The sequence below is a fragment of the Erpetoichthys calabaricus genome, chromosome 11 (assembly GCF_900747795.2).
Source record: "Erpetoichthys calabaricus chromosome 11, fErpCal1.3, whole genome shotgun sequence".
NCBI lineage: Eukaryota > Metazoa > Chordata > Cladistia > Polypteriformes > Polypteridae > Erpetoichthys > Erpetoichthys calabaricus.
Genome location: NC_041404.2, coordinates 73,267,096 through 73,284,492, shown reverse-complemented (window position 1 = coordinate 73,284,492; position 17,397 = coordinate 73,267,096). Strand labels below are relative to the sequence as shown.

General features: G+C 38.6%; 1 protein-coding gene across 1 annotated transcript in view; it reads left to right on the top strand.

Annotated features, from left to right (window-relative positions):
- The window catches only part of fam120c (family with sequence similarity 120C), an 81,847-nt gene extending 64,450 nt beyond the window's left edge, over nucleotides 1-17,397 (top strand). Inside the window, exons 13-16 of the mRNA XM_028813350.2 lie at nucleotides 4,822-5,023; nucleotides 8,756-8,891; nucleotides 12,675-12,738; nucleotides 15,073-17,397. Of these exons, the coding sequence (XP_028669183.1) occupies nucleotides 4,822-5,023; nucleotides 8,756-8,891; nucleotides 12,675-12,738; nucleotides 15,073-15,357 (687 nt within the window). The 3' untranslated portion in view covers nucleotides 15,358-17,397. The remainder of the gene's footprint in view (nucleotides 1-4,821; nucleotides 5,024-8,755; nucleotides 8,892-12,674; nucleotides 12,739-15,072) is intronic.

Sequence of the window (17,397 nt, the reverse complement as noted above, 5' to 3'; positions counted from 1 at the left end):
CCTAGTAATCAAATTTTTACAGTTGACTTTTAATTTGGTATGAAATCATACTTAGGGTGTTTTTTAAATTGTCACAAAACATATTTGACAAAATCATAATTATTCTGTATGAAGAATCCTCCAAATAAGAGGTGGCACGAAGCCGTCTTTCCCAAGCAGTACCTGATATTTCCAGGTCATTAGTATGGACTCGCACGCTGGCAAAGTTCATACCACTGGATGGCAGCGACTGTGACATCTCCAACAAGACATAGATGTCTATATATGAACATAATGAGATACAGCTGGGGTCGTGCATAAGGAACTATGTGGTCCCTCAAAGATGCATGGCCCATCAACAGAAAACAGAACATTGAAGAGCATCATTTTTCAGAAAAAATAGCTTTGTCGACCAAATTGCACTTTGAGCGAAGTTTTGGAGGCTATCTCTGTAGACAGCGAAAAGATCTAGCTGGTTTTGAGTCTGACACAGACAGCAGTTCAGAAGAATAGTTTCCTGAGTAATTAAACTTGCTAAGCAGTTACTCTGTGTAATTTGTATTTAGTTTTGTTTTTGATCAGTGTAGATCGTTGTTACTTGAAAGTGTTATATGTAATGTTATATTGACAGTGATGGATCAAGCAGCCAAAAATGTACTTATAATGCATAATATGTAAATTATATATATAATGTGTATGTATATTACAATGCACCGCTCCATCTCCATTTATTAGTGTTGCATGAAATTGTCTACACAAAGGCATTTATATTTATATAAAACTGTTTATGTAGGTTTATGTGTGTGGGTATACGTGAGCAATACTCTTGTTTTTACATGCTTATGTGTATAAGCAAAGCTGTTTTTATTTGTGTGTGTTTGTGTACACAAATGTATATATTGAGACTAATGTTAAGACCAAATCGCCGTCTGATGGCGGCAGCAGCCACACATAGACAGCTTCGTAGCTGTTCTGCTGCATATTTACAGTATCTTGCCTACATCCATCAGCTGCATGCTGGCACTGTGTTAAATAGTAAACCAATGGCAAACTAGCACAACTTTGTGTGTGTGTGGTGTCACTGTGCTGTCTTAATGTCATAATTGGTATATGGAAATGAATTTTGTCACAAAACTTTGAAAAAAAATTTAACTGAGCACCTAATTTTTTTTTTCTCCGTATAATGTCAGGTGGATTGGCGATTCTAAATTGGCCCTAGTGTGTGCTTGGTGTGTGGGTGTGTTTGTGTGTCCTGCGGTGGGTTGGCACCCTGCCCGGGATTGGTTCCTGCCTTGTGCCCTGTGTTGGCTGGGATTGGCTCCAGCAGACCCCCGTGACCCTGTGTTCGGATTCAGCGGGTTGGAAAATGGATGGATGGATGGATAACATTTGTGAAGTATCTGTCAGGTTTTAGTGAAAACTTGACTGTCCTGCCTTTATTTTTTGAATAATAGGGCTTTATTTTGGGGGTATCCTCCCAGAAAGTGGAGATTGCAGAGACATGCCCTCAAGGTGTAAGGGGTCAATGCATGTAGTTTATAGTGATAGCTGAAAAGATGTTTTCATGCGGGGAAGTGGGAGGAATAACATCTACGTTATAATAGGACCCAACCGTGACCAATGCTGTACAACAGAAAATAATGTGAAAAACATCCATAGAAAAAAAATCTTTCGTTACTTGTGCCACATAATCCATGCATTAGTTATCTAGTCATATGCTTAAAACATGCAAAATACACATTTTTGCTAAAATATTGTTAAATGCATACTATGGAAAAGTGGCACACATTGTAAATGAGGAACGCATTCCATTAATATGGCATTTCTGAACTGAAGACAGGACTCTTGGTGAATGAGAAGAAGAGACAGATTTTCAGTTTAGAAGTGCAGTATTATAAGAATGTGTTTCTTGTTTATGATGTGCAAGTTATTTTCTGGAGGCATGTGTTAAATATTTTAGCAAAAATGAAAGTACTGTATTAAAAATATACTTTGGGCAGAGTATTCCTTTAAGCTTGGCGTTACATTTTTTTGCTTGAAAAATGACATTATTAAGTCTCATCTTTCTACTATTAAACATACACAACACTAAAGGTACCAAGTCAGAAGAGTAGAAAGTATAATAATACAAATAATAAAAATAATTCTAATACCGTATATACTGTCAATATGTCGCTTGTGTGGTGTATCTTGAAGCACGGTGAAAGACATAAATCCAGCTTCACAGTCGGAACAATAGTAGTGTAATTCCTTGTGGATTTTCTTTCCAGACTGATCAGCTTTTGAACAGCACACTGAACATGTGGCACTAGCGTCACTTTCGGATTCATCAGGATCACATTCAATTTTACTGTCCGTTTCAATACTGTCTGTTTCAATTTTACTTCCTGAGGACAGATTCACTTCGTCATCACTGCTCGTATCGCTGTCAAGAGCATGCAATAACTGGGCTGCTAAAAAATGTTTCTTTGAGGCACCATTATGAGTCTAGGACAAGATATGTCTGCACCATTGCCTGGGTAATACTCAGGCCTGTCACTTTCACAAGATACACCTACAGTGGGTATAGAAAAGAATCACCCCCTTCAAAATATTCCCTTTTTTTTTTTTTTTGCTTTGCAGCCTTAAATGAAATCACACACAGAAAATATTTCTTCCCCGCTTTACTTACTCAACACAACCCATAACATCCATGTGAAAGATATCACAGCTACAGGTCAGAAAAATTAATAATAAAGGATCAACCCCCAATGTCAATATTGAACCACCTTTTGCTTTAATGACAGCCTTGAGTGTGTTGGGATACTTCTCTATCAGCTTTGCGCATCTAGATTGAGCAATATTTATTCACTCTTCTTTACAGAACTGTTCAAGTTCGGTCACATTGGATGGTGAGCTTTGGTGGACTATCATCTTCAAATCTCTCCACAGATTTTCAATGGGATTTAGGTCTGGGCTCTGACTGGGCCACACAAGGACATTCACTTTTTGTTCCGTCAGCCACTGTGTGGTCAATTTTGCTGTGTGCTTCGGGTCATTGTTGTGTTGAAAGGTGAACATTCTGGCTATCTTCAATTCTGTGGCAGAGGGTAGCAGGTTTTCCTCAAGAATTTGTCGGTATTTTGCCCCATCCATTTTTCCTTCTACCCTAACAAGAGCCGCAGGCCCTTCGGCAGAGAAACACCCCCACAACAGGATGCTGCCACCGCCATGCTTTACTATAGGTATGGTGTGTTGTGGATAGTGAGCTGCATTGAATTTCCGCCAGGTGTACCGTTTGCCATCGAGGCCAGATAGTTCGAAATTGGCCTCATCTGACCATAAGACCTTTTTCCACTTGGCATCAGAATCTTCAAGGTGCATTCTGGCAAAGCTCAAATGAACCTTAATGTGGCCTTTCTTGAGAAGTGGCTTTTTCCTTGCGATCCTCCCAAACAAGCCACAATTATGGAGCGCTTGTGAAATTGTTGTCACATGCACACAATGACCAGTCTGCCGTAAAATCCCGTACCTCCTTCAAAGTAGCCATTGGCCTCATGGTAGCCTCTCTTACCAGTTTCCTCCTTGCTCTTCCATCCAGTTTGGAGGAACGGCCGGATCCAGGGAGAGTCCTAGTAGTACCAAACACTTGCCACTTCTTTATTATGGACTTTACTGTGCTCCTTGGGATTGTTAAAGCCTTTGAGATTTTTTTGTATCCATCTCCTGCCTTATGTCTGTCCACAACTGTTTCCCCGAGATCTTTTTTTTGAAAGTGGCTTCCCACCCATAGTCAGTTGTTTGCTGTCAGTTGCACTACCAAGCAAGGGAATGCTCCAGGAACAGCAGTTTTCATGTTTCACTAATCACACTGATTACAACTGATCACAGGTGGAAGCCAGTAACCATGGTCTGCAATGGAAATGGTGGTAACTTACACCTGATTGAGTTTAGGAGGGGGTGATCCTTTTATTAATCTCAGTATTTCTTGTTTTTGATTTTTTTTCTAATTCTTCTGAACTGTAGCTATGATATCTTTCACTTGGATATTATAGATTGCATTGAGTAAGTAAAGCTGGAAAAATTTTGGTTTGTGTGTTTTCATTTAAGGCTGTAAAGCAAAAAAAAAAAATGGGAATATTTCGAAGTGGGTGATTCTTTTCTATATCCACTGTATATTGTTTCCAGAGTAACACTAGGCACTAGCACTGTTAGCACTTTTACAGCCCGAGTAATCCTTGGGTTTTATGTGAGACTCACCTATACAGTTGCCCGAGTGACACTCGGGTCTAATGCTAAGAAGGTTAAGTGAAGACAACATATCAGAGACACTGTATGAATATTAAACAACCCAGAACTAGATTAAGTGAGTTTGAAAATGTCGTTACTTTACATATACAGAGTCCAAATGGTTAATTGGAAAACTTTTTTAATTTTTTTTTTATTTTTTTTTTTTTTAAGAATTTATTAAACCTGTGTCCTGACTTCTCGCCATCTGATATGATGCACATTTCTTAAAAAGTTAACATTTCAATGTTGTGTATAATTTAATATCCTACATATGTTAAAATTTGGGTCCTCCCTGCATGGAGTTTGCATGTTCTCCCCGTGTCTGCGTGGGTTTCCTCCCACAGTCCAAAGATATGCAGGTTAGGTGTATTGGTAATTCTGAATTGTCCCTAGTGTGTGCTTGGTGTGTGGGTTTGTTTCCTGCCTTGTGCCCTGTGTTGGCTGGGATTGGCTCCAACAGACCCCTGTGACCCTGTAGTTAGGAAATAGCGGGTTGGATAATGGATGGATGGATGTTAAAATTTAGATGCTGCTAAATGCTGTGAGCATAAACATTTTCTCCTCTGTCCACAGGTTGAACAAGCAGCCAAAGTAGAGAAGATGAGGCAGGCAATATTGGAAGGGCTTAACTTGAATCGTCAACCTCCACCTCCACCACCACTGCCACCTCCAGCCTTTATGCCCACAATGGTGCCACCTTTCTACCCAGTTCCTTTGTATCCTCGACCTCTAAGTAATGTAACCCCTAACCACCAACGCAGTCGTGCATTTCCAGGTAAGATTTTTTTTAAGTGTAGATCTGCTTGTAATTAAAATGGATAAAGTCTGTTCTATTTCCATGCTTTATGCAGATATTTTGATGGATTGCCATTGAAATTTATTGGATGGGAAAAATAGTTGAGATAGATATGCTTGAGTTTTTGCAAGACTAGGAAAGAATGGCGGCTGGTTAAAAAAAAAAAATTTCGGTGTGGAACAAACTTCAAACTGAAGCAGTACTTATCTGTTATATAGTGCATTTCACATCTATCTGTATTATATAGTGCCTTTCATATGTATCTACATTTATTTGGTAATTCCACATGCTCATGTTTTCATCATCATAGTGGCAATGCACATCGTGGCCTGTCCAGTACCAGACCCATAGGACAAATTTAGGCTAAAATGTATTATACTCTTTCTTGTGCTGCCCAGTCAAATGCCAGCTTTCCTATTTCCCGTGCTCCAAAACGTCAGTCTGTGAAATCCACAGTCCTGTTATGTGTCCCATAACTTGCCTTATCGATGTGGAAAAGAACAGATGCACCTGTCACACACATTTTATACTATACCTGTCTCTAAATTACCCTGTCATCTGCCAACCTGCCCAGTTCCCCATTCTGTAAAAGCCCACACCATAATGTCTACACCCACCACCAAAGTCTTCCAATAGCATGGACTTCCGTCAGTCCTATACCACATCCATAGCATAAGTCCAGTCCAAATCTTATCCTGCCTCTGCTAATAGAGTGCCTAGTCCTTGAGCATTTCCACTGTATTCCATAAATCCACATTATACAATCACTAGTCCTCAGATTTGTCTCAAGTCTTGCATCCCAGTTTATTATTTACCACACCTACAGAGTCATTCCCACCCTAATTTTATTCTACACTTGCTGCCAGTAAGCCCAGTTCTATGCAGGTTTGCCAGGCTTTACCTCACCTGGGCACAAGTTCACATTGTAAGATCCATAGACCCACCACATCTTAAAACATGACTTGTCCCGACAACCTGCCTTGCACTACACCCATAGGACAAGTCCAACCTAAATCTTATTCTGCATTTATGATCAGAATACTGATGTTTCCTTAAACATACATTTTGCCCTCCTTTCCTTCAGGTTTGAAAATTTCACGATTACTTTCTGATCAAATTGAATCATTTCACAAAGCCTGCTAAAAATTTAGCCACATACTAATGTCTAGATCAGTGTTTTTCAACCTTTTTTTCTATAGTGGCACACTTTTTGTAACCAAAGTCATCCAAAGGCACATCACTATTTTACTCACCACAAACACATTCTATCTTATACATGTACTCAGTTGCCCGAAGGGATGGGACTACTGGAGAAGCCAGTGAAAGACAAGCTCTGAGATCAGTGTTCGCAGACTTGACACTTAATGAGCACTTTGGTGGCATCTCAAAGCTGCTTTGCCCACCTCTCTCTTGCTGGCAGCCACACTCTAAGGGCAGATGGACTCTAGCAGTCTGTAGACACATCTGAAGTGCTCTATAAATGGCGATTGCTGAGCTGCTTTTATGCCAACTTCTCAAGGTAGTCGTATTCTCCTCAGACGGGTATCTACCACCAGCAGAGCTTGACTCTCTCATGTTCAGACCCAAGTGCGCTACACTATTATTTCCATGGCGCACACCACTGTACCGCAGCACACTGGTTGAAAAATACTGGTCTGGATGACTGTGGCTACTTTCGTGCCGCTTGCATTTTTTGAAAGATGTTTTAGGTCTTGTTACCCCCATCATTGTCCACAACTCTTTGACGCTTTGAAGCTGTAAACAGGGAAAGCAAAAAAAGGCATTACTTACACCACATTAATGGCAGGTGTGAACATGAAATAGTCTGTTGACAATTGTCCAATTACATTAGATTAAAAAAAAACTTAAATACTAATACACTGCCAATAAATGTGGGAGTGTCCAGGGCGCAGAGAACTGCATCCTGGAAAAATCTGAAAGCAACCATTTGAAGGGCAGCCTCAAGTCATCTGCTTACACTCTCATTTCGCCAGCACACTTTGTGACAATGCGGGTTCTCTTCAGGCTCCCAACGTCCTTATGGGAGCCCTGAACCCAACACCATCAGTAATGTCACCGAGTTGAGCTGACAAATGGGGACAAACCTCACATGAAGCCAGGGGATATTTCCAAAAGTGAAAATGTGCTTTTATTAAAACAATCAAAAAGTGCAGTGTCCAAAATTCCATAAATCATAAAACAAAGGTCCAGTGAGGATAAAAACCAACAATAAATAAATCCATAAAATAAAAGATTAATATATGCGGTAATTAAAACGCAGTCTCTCCTTACTCTCTAGCCCTCCTCCCATTGCACCTTCTGCTCCACGGAGAACCAACAACCACGAGCTCCTTCAGTTAACCTTCGTCTTGGCCCCCTATCAGGATGTCACTGCCAGACCGCCAAGGTCAACTCTCCTCCCTCGATCCTTCGCGCACCCGCAGTCGCTCCTCAGATCCTTCGGGAGGGCACCCCTCCTGCTCACCCCACTCACTCATAAATTCAGTGGGGCGATCTAGCCCCCAGAGCGCATCAGCATAATGCTCCTTCGTGAGGCCCCAGCTCATGGCGTTTCCACCTTCCAGGTGGCCGGATCGTCTCCACCTGACTGCTGTTTTTCCGAACCTGTTACCACATCTGCTTTTCTTTCTCCATCAACCTTTTTCCTTCCTTTTCCTCCCCCATGATTTCTCTCTCCGATTTATCTCCTTCTCCGCTCGTATACATCCGTCTATATATACACACCCACAGGTGCCTCCGTGGGCGCAGCGCCTTAATTACATGCCGCAGGAAGCCAATGAGGCAAACAAGAATGTCCGCACCCACACGTGCAGGTGCGACTCACTCCGATCACCTCATTAACTCCCCGCGGTCATGCCATCACGCCCATGGAGAACGGCGCGGCTATACTGATTTAAAAACAGACTCTTTTTCGGAAGCCGCGGACCCGCTATACCACACCCTTCACGCAGGAAATCTAGGTATTCACAAAAAAATTAAGCAAGAACAAATCGGATGCAATTTTTACTGGATGTTGACATGCGCTGACACCAGGCATGTTGTGTTAAAAAAATAAATAAATAAATTAATGATTATTTTGCATTACCTAATTAATTTAGGTAGAGTTTTTAAGATATTTGGAAGGGGGGGTGGCGCCCCAGAGCCCCACATTACAAACTACCACTGTTAGGAAGGAACTTCCTGATGTAGGAGTAGTGTCTTAATTTTGCATCTGTAGAGCCTTTTTCTCTCCATCTGTCTTCTACAATGTCCTGTGTTCTTGTTATAAAGGCTGATCCCTTAACTTTTGGGTTTGTTACAGAAACACATAATGTCTGTAAATGTAGTACTAATGTTACTAAAAACTTTAGGATAAGTGGACTTTTATGTAATACCCCAACATCTTAAACTATCTGTACTTGTCTTTCAAATTGAGATTTTACTGAGTATAATAGAATAAAGTTGTTAAAACTGTGATTTAGGCTGAAACTTAAAATATAAAAAAAAATGTAAACAGAACAAAACCCATTCCATATTTTTTCTTTTTCTTCGAATGGTCATGGCATCAGAGGCTCATTGGACAAAGTTCACTGCTTCTCTTTTAATTAAATTCTGTGTCTACCATTTATATTCTCAGGATTATTTCATTACTGAATGCAAAACAAAAGGACAAATGTTAGCTCAATTTTTTTTTTGTTATTTCTTTCACAGGGGTTCAGGCTATTCCTCCTCAAGGTGGGAAGCTAGAGATTGCTGGAATGGTTGTAGGTCAGTGGGCTGGGAACAAACCAATTAGAGGGCGTGGTGGATTCAACATGCAAGTTGTTTCAGTTGGAGGAGGCAAAGGGTATGAAGCATTTTATGAAACATATTAAAAGTATATATTCCTGCATCCCTAATTTGAGTAGTTTCTAAAATTCCTAAACATAAAGGCATTTCTTGTGCTCCTTGTTTTCATAAAATATCAACATCAGTTTATTCCAAACCTGGGACTGTGTGGGGAGAGCTATCAAACAAAAGGAATTGTACTTCTTAACCATAGGATCACTCTCAGTAGCCCTTGCTCGGATCTATGTATTGGCAAACCTATAACTCCTTATATGATCTGATCACTTTCTGTCTAAGACTAATTAATTAAATGCACATTTGTTTTAAAATGAATTTTAAAAAAATGATTACATGTGTATGTCAAGTTTGTGTCCTTTTTCTTTAAAGAGTCCCATTTGCGCTAAAACAGGCTCTGTTCTAAATTGACGGCTACAGCTTACCACCTAATGTTAGTGTGACATATGATGGACTAGAATTCTGTTGTCCTTAAAGTTCTTTTCATAGGTTAGGTATAGATGGGTTACAAATTCATTGTTGGTATGAGCTGTAGTCCTCATGGTGATTGGTATAAATCTTTATGGTTAGTTTTACTAGACAAAAGAATGTTTAAAATCTATATGCATTCATCAGCTTTAAAAACAGTATTTAACATTAATTCAAATTAATTCTACATTGAATATGCTACGTTAGTAACTGTTTCGTTCTATGGCTTTAAATCCTTAAAAAAAAATTATTATTATTTATTTAAACCTCCCTACATCCGAAACTAAACCCTGTATCTGTGTTTTTTGAACACTGGAGGCATCTTGGGGGATGGAGCACTGGCTGTGCATGTATGTACATTCATACGTGCTAGAATAGAATGTCTCAAATCTTTTCTCCTGCAACCCCTTGTAATATATAAGTTGCAGTTCTCTACTTGTCCCATCCTCATACTGCCTAGAATGTTAATTGCAGTGTGAAAATTGTTCTCCACTCCAAGATGTGAGTGTTTTTTTGTTTGTTTGTTTTTTCAAGCAAGCAAGGGCAAAACATTTTATTTTATTTTATTTTATTATTTTTTTTTTTTTTTAAATACGTTGATGTGAATGGAGTTGGTATATGATTTCTTGTTATAACAGCTCTGGAAACAGATTTCCACTAATAACATTTGAGTGAAAGGCAGGCTTCAGTGTTCAGTCCCAGGATAAGTCCAGGAGTGAATCCTTTACAATGGTTCTCCTTAGAAAAACAGTACCTTGTGGCACTCCAGGCATTGTGATAGGCTTACTATATGCAAAATGTCCTTTGCTTGCACATGATTATGATGCAAACAAGAAAAACCTGGGAAATGGCTGAGAACGTTATTTGAATAAGAGAAGTGTGCAGCAAGCCTGACAATTAAACGGCTATTACAAACTTCAGATGTCTTCATGAACATTCTGACATTGTTTTGTATATATGTATTGCTGGTTGGCAGTTCTACAGGAAAAAAACAGCTAAACTCATTATTACTGTTATGGTTCTGATGTGCAATAAATTTAGTGTAATCAGAAAAAACACAGGCTTAAACATACAGCATGATATGACAGAAGTAACCCAGAGACACCCGTCGCCTCCTCTATGATATAGTAGTCTGTGTATCCAGTCACTGAACAAGCTTTATTAGTGGTAGATATACTGGAAGCCTGTTGCTATTTAGGATTTAAGCAAGGGTGAGTCTGATTGTTCATTTAATGGCACACACATACAGTTCATTTGGAGAAGGCATTTAGACTAACTCTACACAAAGGGTGTCAGTTTTCTTTAGATTTTTTGTTACCAACAATATTTTGGAAGCATGAATGTAGATAAAATGCACAAAATATCTGCTTGTCTTACATGGGCAGTGGAAGTCTTAAGGTTAGATTCAGGCAAAGTGCTTCTTAAGATACTGTATGCTGTACATAGTGAATAATGTGCAGTTTACCTAGCTGAGCTAATTTAGCGGTCTCTTTTGTAAAGCTAGTACATACAGAGGTTATACTTGTTAGACCCCTCTTTCAACCTTCACTATTTATTGACTGATATGTCAGCTTTGCCATAGATGGGATTATATTTTTGTGAGGAAGAAAAACAGAATGTACTGTTCAGGAGCATCCTGAACAAATTATATAAAGAAATTTTATCTTAATTAAAGTAGAACAAAAAGTTATTATTTTTTGAAAAAAATGTTTCTACATCATAAAATGTTAAGTGTAACAGAAACATGTAAATATCAAAACATCAATAAAAATATAGTATAGCTAGTGTCCACTGCTGTACTGATGCAGGTTTTTAGTACACGTCCTTTATGTGATATGTTTTGAGACAGCCACCAACATACAGCCCGATGTTGTGGTCGGTACAGTACAAAACGTGTTTCTTTGCACACTTTATTTTTACCTGTTACTTGCATAAAAGAGGGTAAAATTAATGTCAGTGGCTGACATGCTCCTTCTGTTATTGTAGGCTACAACAGCGCAAGACTTATGACTTCCACATTTCCCTTGACATGAACATTGACAGTTAAAACATTGTGAGCAGTGCTTTGGGAGCTAACATCTTGCTTGTCCTTGCAGTCCGATTGCCTTTTTGTCATACAGCTACTGTCACAGTGAAGCTTCACAGGACTAAATTCACCAGGCATATCACTGTGGTTTGGTCGTACAGTGTCATATCATGCATCAGTTTCACTTTCCATGTCAGCGTCTGATGACCAAAACACGTTCATTGTTTATGCTTGATTTGATAAATCGTTCATTTTAAGTTCATGCTAAAACTGTCTTTACGGCTTTATTTGCCATTGTTTTTTGTTGGTGACTTTGTCCCACTGATGAATATTGATGAGGTACCTTAGAGTTATGATATAGTGGCAGAAAGCATAGATTTTTTTTTTTTTTTGGCATGATGTTATTTCATTCACTAGATGGCAGAATATAAAATACTGTCCTGTGACTTGTTTGGGCTTAACACTGTAAAGCATATCGTTGCACGTTTCACTGTAATTGCATGGGCGTTTTCTGATCCGGTTGTTTGTTTATTTTTTACCTTTTCTGTATTGGAGTTAATAATATTTTAATACTTTAGATCATGGTATGCAGAGTCATTTCTAAATGAGTCACTTTTCCAAATTAAGTACTAAGCATGCAACTAATGATGGGTGTGAAAATAAGCAAATGGTGGAATTTGAAGAAACATCTTCTATAGATTGGCAGAATAAAATTATTAAAGTGACCAGGTGCTACTGATGCACTGTTCGCTGTTACATCCCACTGCTATACTTAGGAGTCATGTCCCTTTGTACAGCACACTGTCACCCTTCCCTTTTGTTCCACACTTTGAGAACCATTGTGATAAAAGCATGTCAAAACAGATCTTGACAGATTTTGTGGTTATAGCAAGTATGCTTGAGTTGGATGTTAACTTGGGTAAGATTCTTTTTTTTTTATATCCATTTTGCAGATCTGTTAAAGAACAAAATATGCATCAGTGTATTTGCAACGGAATCAGGCTTATTTAGTGAATGTAGGACAGGTTCTACTGAAGAATCATTTGAGCCAGGTTCAATACAAGTCAACTACAACTAGTGTTTGTAAAGAAAGGTCTACAGAGATTGTATTAATTTGTTTTTTATCTTTTGCGTGATACATACATTTTTATCTCTTACAAACTCTTCATTTGATGATGTGGATGCATTGTCTTAGATTGAATAATTGTAACTTTAAATATTTCTAAATAAGGTATTGTAAATGCAATTTTTGCAATGTTTAACCTTTCTCTCTCTCTTTTGTATTGTAAAAAGACGGGGAAAAGATATGACTGGAAAATCACGGGGCTGCAAAAAAGTTCCCACCGTCAGAGCACAGGTAGTATAAACTTTTTTTCCTCTCTCTTACCTTTAATACTCTTTCTGTATTTATAAGTTTCTGTCTATGGACTACAGCTGCATATAGCACACACTGGATCGGTCCCCGATATAGTCATTTATTAAGTTACAATTCAAATATTGGATTTTGCTGTCATCCTGATTTCAGGAAACAAGATTATATCAATATAATTGGTCTTGGGAAAGACATGGGAAATTATTTTAACAGTAACCATCATTAACCAGATTTTGACAAATTACATGCAAACTAAATACACATGTACAATACAAATGTTATTTCATTGTAGATCTTTAAGTATTTTTAAGGTTTATGAGAAATATTCAGACTGTAAGTGTACCAGGGTGTAGCTTTTTACATTTTTCAATTTGATGGCAGGCTGTAGATTCACTCTAAGCTGTAATCAAGTATTCAAGAAGAACAGACCTTTAACCAGCTACCTTACACTAGGATAAACTAGAATACCTTTGAATTGCCATTTGTCTGTTACAGCTGCATTCTCATTTGCTAGTCAACTAACTCATTTGCTGATACAGTTTAGGAACTACTCTGACTTGAGTATTGAGGGTTTATGTGAGCAGTGATCAAAACGTTTTGATCTTGAAACTGAAAGTGACATTTCATACCAGTAATTTTTCTTTTTTTATATCTTGTGGCCAATTATGATAAAATATGTGAACTACAAAGTTGTAGCATGTGTTGTTTGTAGTGTATGTTATTAGTTTCAGAACTAAGTCAACACTGATGCCAAAAGCTGCAAAATTAAACATTTTGGCATAATTCAATGTCTAACATTAGAGAAGAAAGAGACCTTATCCACATATACACACCATATTTTGTGTATGTTGCAAAAACCCACAAGTTAATCAAAGTAATGCTATTTTTACATACCCAAGAGTGTTTTCTTCCAAATAAATCGTAAGTTTCCATGTTGTCTGCTCTATTTCATTACTAACATATGTGATTTGCAAATGTATATGCCAAGGTAAGCAGCACATTAGAGCTGAGTGAATGTACTTTTATCAAAGATCCCACCAATGTCGAGCCACATACAGTTACTCATAACCATTGGATAGCCGAAGTTCACAGCATTCCAGTGATGGTTAATTGTCTGTAATTGGTCAGTCGTTTTTTTTTTTGGTCGGGTGGGGGTGGAGCCTTTTCTACTATATACAGGCCCCCGCAGAAACAAATGCAATTAGAAAGTCAAAGAGTGGCCTCGCTGGGTTGAAGCAAGGACAGTCAGATATGGGATTTAAAAAAAAAATTTCCTTACATAGTTCTGTCAATCCCTGTAATATCTTGGGGGGTGGGGATGTTTTGAGGGAGGATAGTGGGAGCAGATTATACTTTGAAGCATGTGCTAGCAACCAAGCATAAGTCACCTGTGACCCAAAAGTGGCCGAGAAACACTGGTTTGATATATTTGTGATTTGGTTGAGCAGCTATAGAGCCTTGTCCAAGGCTGTTTCTTGCCCTGTACCGAGGGCTGCCAGCAAGGTCATTGAAAATGTATGTTTGTACAAAGTGCCATTTTTTTTTGTTTAGCTGATATTGATGTAAACAAAGGTTTTTAATCATATACTGTAATTACTTTCTAGTATGTAATTTAGGAGCAATATGTCAAAAAACTCTTAAGGGAATAAGGGGTTAATTCATACGTAGTTAATCTTTATCAGGACCATCCACCCATCTTCTGCAGTATGTCTGTCAAGTGTGATGTATGAAAGTCATGTTAGCAGAATGTCTCTTAAGTCATAATGAAGACTCAAAGAATGACATTATTTGTGATTGCAGACAATTCAGGAATTAGTCGTCAAGTCATTTGGCTACGTTGTTCATTAACATCTAAACTTGAGGAATGTCTGTGCATAATGGGTGTGCTGATTGCACTCAATTCACAGCAGCAGCATTGCAGGTGGATCGTAGCTGGTCCTGGACGACATCCCCAACCCACTCTGACAATCGTGCTTGATTCACCAGGAAGGAAAAGTATTGACGATTGCACTTGTTTCGTCAGGACAGGTGATCACGAGGGAAGGCTCTATGAATAGTATAATAAGTGTATCTGTGTTCCTTTGGATTATGTTAAAAAAATTACTTGAATTTATTAGTTTTTCTGTTAATGGATCAGGTTGAAAACGTTTTGATCACTGTACATAAAAATTAAATTCACAAATATTCTATATATTTTATATATGACATTTGTTGTTAGGCAGGGATATTTTCCATAGATCAACACTTTGTCATGTTATAGGGGCAGGCTACTTTTGCATTACGTTCATTTTGATAGTGTGTCCCACTTTCTGATTTCAGCTTGGTTCTCCGGGTCCCTCAAATGGAACCCCAAAAAATACAGATGGCTCCAAAGTTCGAAGCTCCACTGATGGAATTCAACAGCTAAATGGGAATACAACATTGGCAACAGTGCCCCCTGCCGTCACAGAGGAAGAATCTCCACAGTCGCACCCTCATAATCGTGCCTTAACAGCTAAAGACAGTGAAGTTGGGGCTGACGGGCCTAGCAATGAAGGTGACCTGTCTGACTGTCAGGACAGTCGCCTTGGAGGGGCAAAGATGGCCCTGCAAAAAGAGGAGTAATTAAACTGCAAAAAATACACAATGCAGCCAGGGTCTGGTGGGGGGTATGAGCAGTGAGGGGATAGTGAGACACAGGTGCTGAATATTACTGTTTTTAAAGGCTTGTTCCATATATTTTTGGGCCTGATCAGGATGACTGGAATACTTTGCCAGAGTTGAGCTTTGGATGCTTAAAGGGTTTGTTAAGAGAGACATTTAAATATCCATAAAACATTCCTTGGAACAAAGCACTGCTTTTAATCTCTCTTCTTATGCCACCTCCCCACTTAGGCAAGTTCTTGCTTACTAAACTTAAGCCATGAAAGCAGTGCCCTGTTCTATCCAAAGCCAGTCAGGACCATGAAATATTGGCCTGTTAAATACTGCCTTCCAGCCTCCTGTACCTCACTCTGCCTTACTGCATTTCCTTCAACTGGCATAATGCTCACTCTTTCATGCTTGCCATTTTGTTTTTACTGACATTCATAATTTAGTAGATCCCTGCACTTCTATGCAGAAGGTCTATGTTCCCACTCCTTAACTGCTCTTGTCCCCCTCTGTCTCTGGCTGATATGTGGTGTCCAGCGTTTTTAAGCGGGACATGGATTGTACGGGCAGATTTTTCCTGCCTTTGCTCTCGAATGTGAGTAACATGAAGGTGAAGTGTGTGCTGGTGTTAACTCTCCAGCTGCTGGCCAGTCCCAGGATCAAACCGAATACCTAAAACACATTATTCAGGGACTAGAAACTGCAGCTCAAGTCTTTAAATTAAGAAAAAAAAAAAAGATTAAACGGATCATAAAGATAATTTTAAATGAATTGAATTAATTAGGGGGAGTGGGTGGGAAGGCTTCAGCCTTTTAGCAAAAGTTACTCCAGGCCAGGTTTTAGTCTTGAAAGATGAACCTACTACATATTAAGCATACTGAGCCCAGTAAAGAGGATCCATTTTGAATCTGAAAAGCTGACTGTTTCAGTCCGCAGGCAACTGCATGCATTGTTGCCTCAGCCTTCAAAGGTCTGGACATGTTTTTGTTCCTTCTCCATGGATTTGGTTTTCCTAACTTTATCATTTAGTCTTGAATCCAGTTCAATTAAAACAGACTTTTTCGTGTGACCAGATGGGCCGAGGTATTGTTGATTTACATGAAATATTACAAAGACCCAAACAATTTAACTCGGCCTTACTATTACGAAAACCAAAATGACTATCAAGGATTTACTTTCTTGTTCTTCTTTTCCATCTAGTATATTTAACAGCCTCCTAACACTGGCTTGTTGCTGTCCTTTAAAGTGCACACAACCTATTAAAAATATTTCCTTTCTTTCTTTTCTTAAAGAACCAGAGGAACTTGAATTAATGCACAGGTGTATATGTGGTAGGTTTGGTCTCTGAGCATATGCTTTAAGAATCTGTACACATGTGGTTAATGTATTTTGGTACTATTTTCAGGTGTTTTTTTTGTTTTGTTTTTTTGGTTTTTTTTTTTAAACGGTCTTTAAAGTTAATCTGGTTTCTTGGGCAACTTTTGCTTCAGGCTATTGAAGACAATTGGAAAATGTCCTGTTTGCACCTTTTTGTGACTGTTAGTATACTAGTCCAAAATTTAAAGTTCTCTTTACGAAACAACAACCAAAAAGAACAAAAAGCTCCAGTACCTTGAGCAAGAGAAGCAAACACTTTGGCAGGCTGACTTCCGTTTGCCTTGTCTGATGTTACAGAATATTGTGGGCATGGGTCACCCCCGGCCATGGTGCTGTCGCTTCTTATTACATCTCTGGCTCAAAGGAAAAACATGCTTTGTTTTGTTTCCCCTTTTTCATTTTTTATTTAAATTTGGATTTATTTCCTTTAAAACTGAATTGCCTCTATTTCTGGACTTTTGTTCTTTAAGGAAACATTCTAAAAAGAACTGAAAATTTCTGAATGTGTTCTTAGCACATCAAATTTAAGAGATTTTACATCTGAAACAACATATGGAGAGGTAATTTTTTTAATGATTAACCTTTTCTTTTGTATGAAAAAGTTTTATCTCAAAGAAGATTATATATAAATATAAA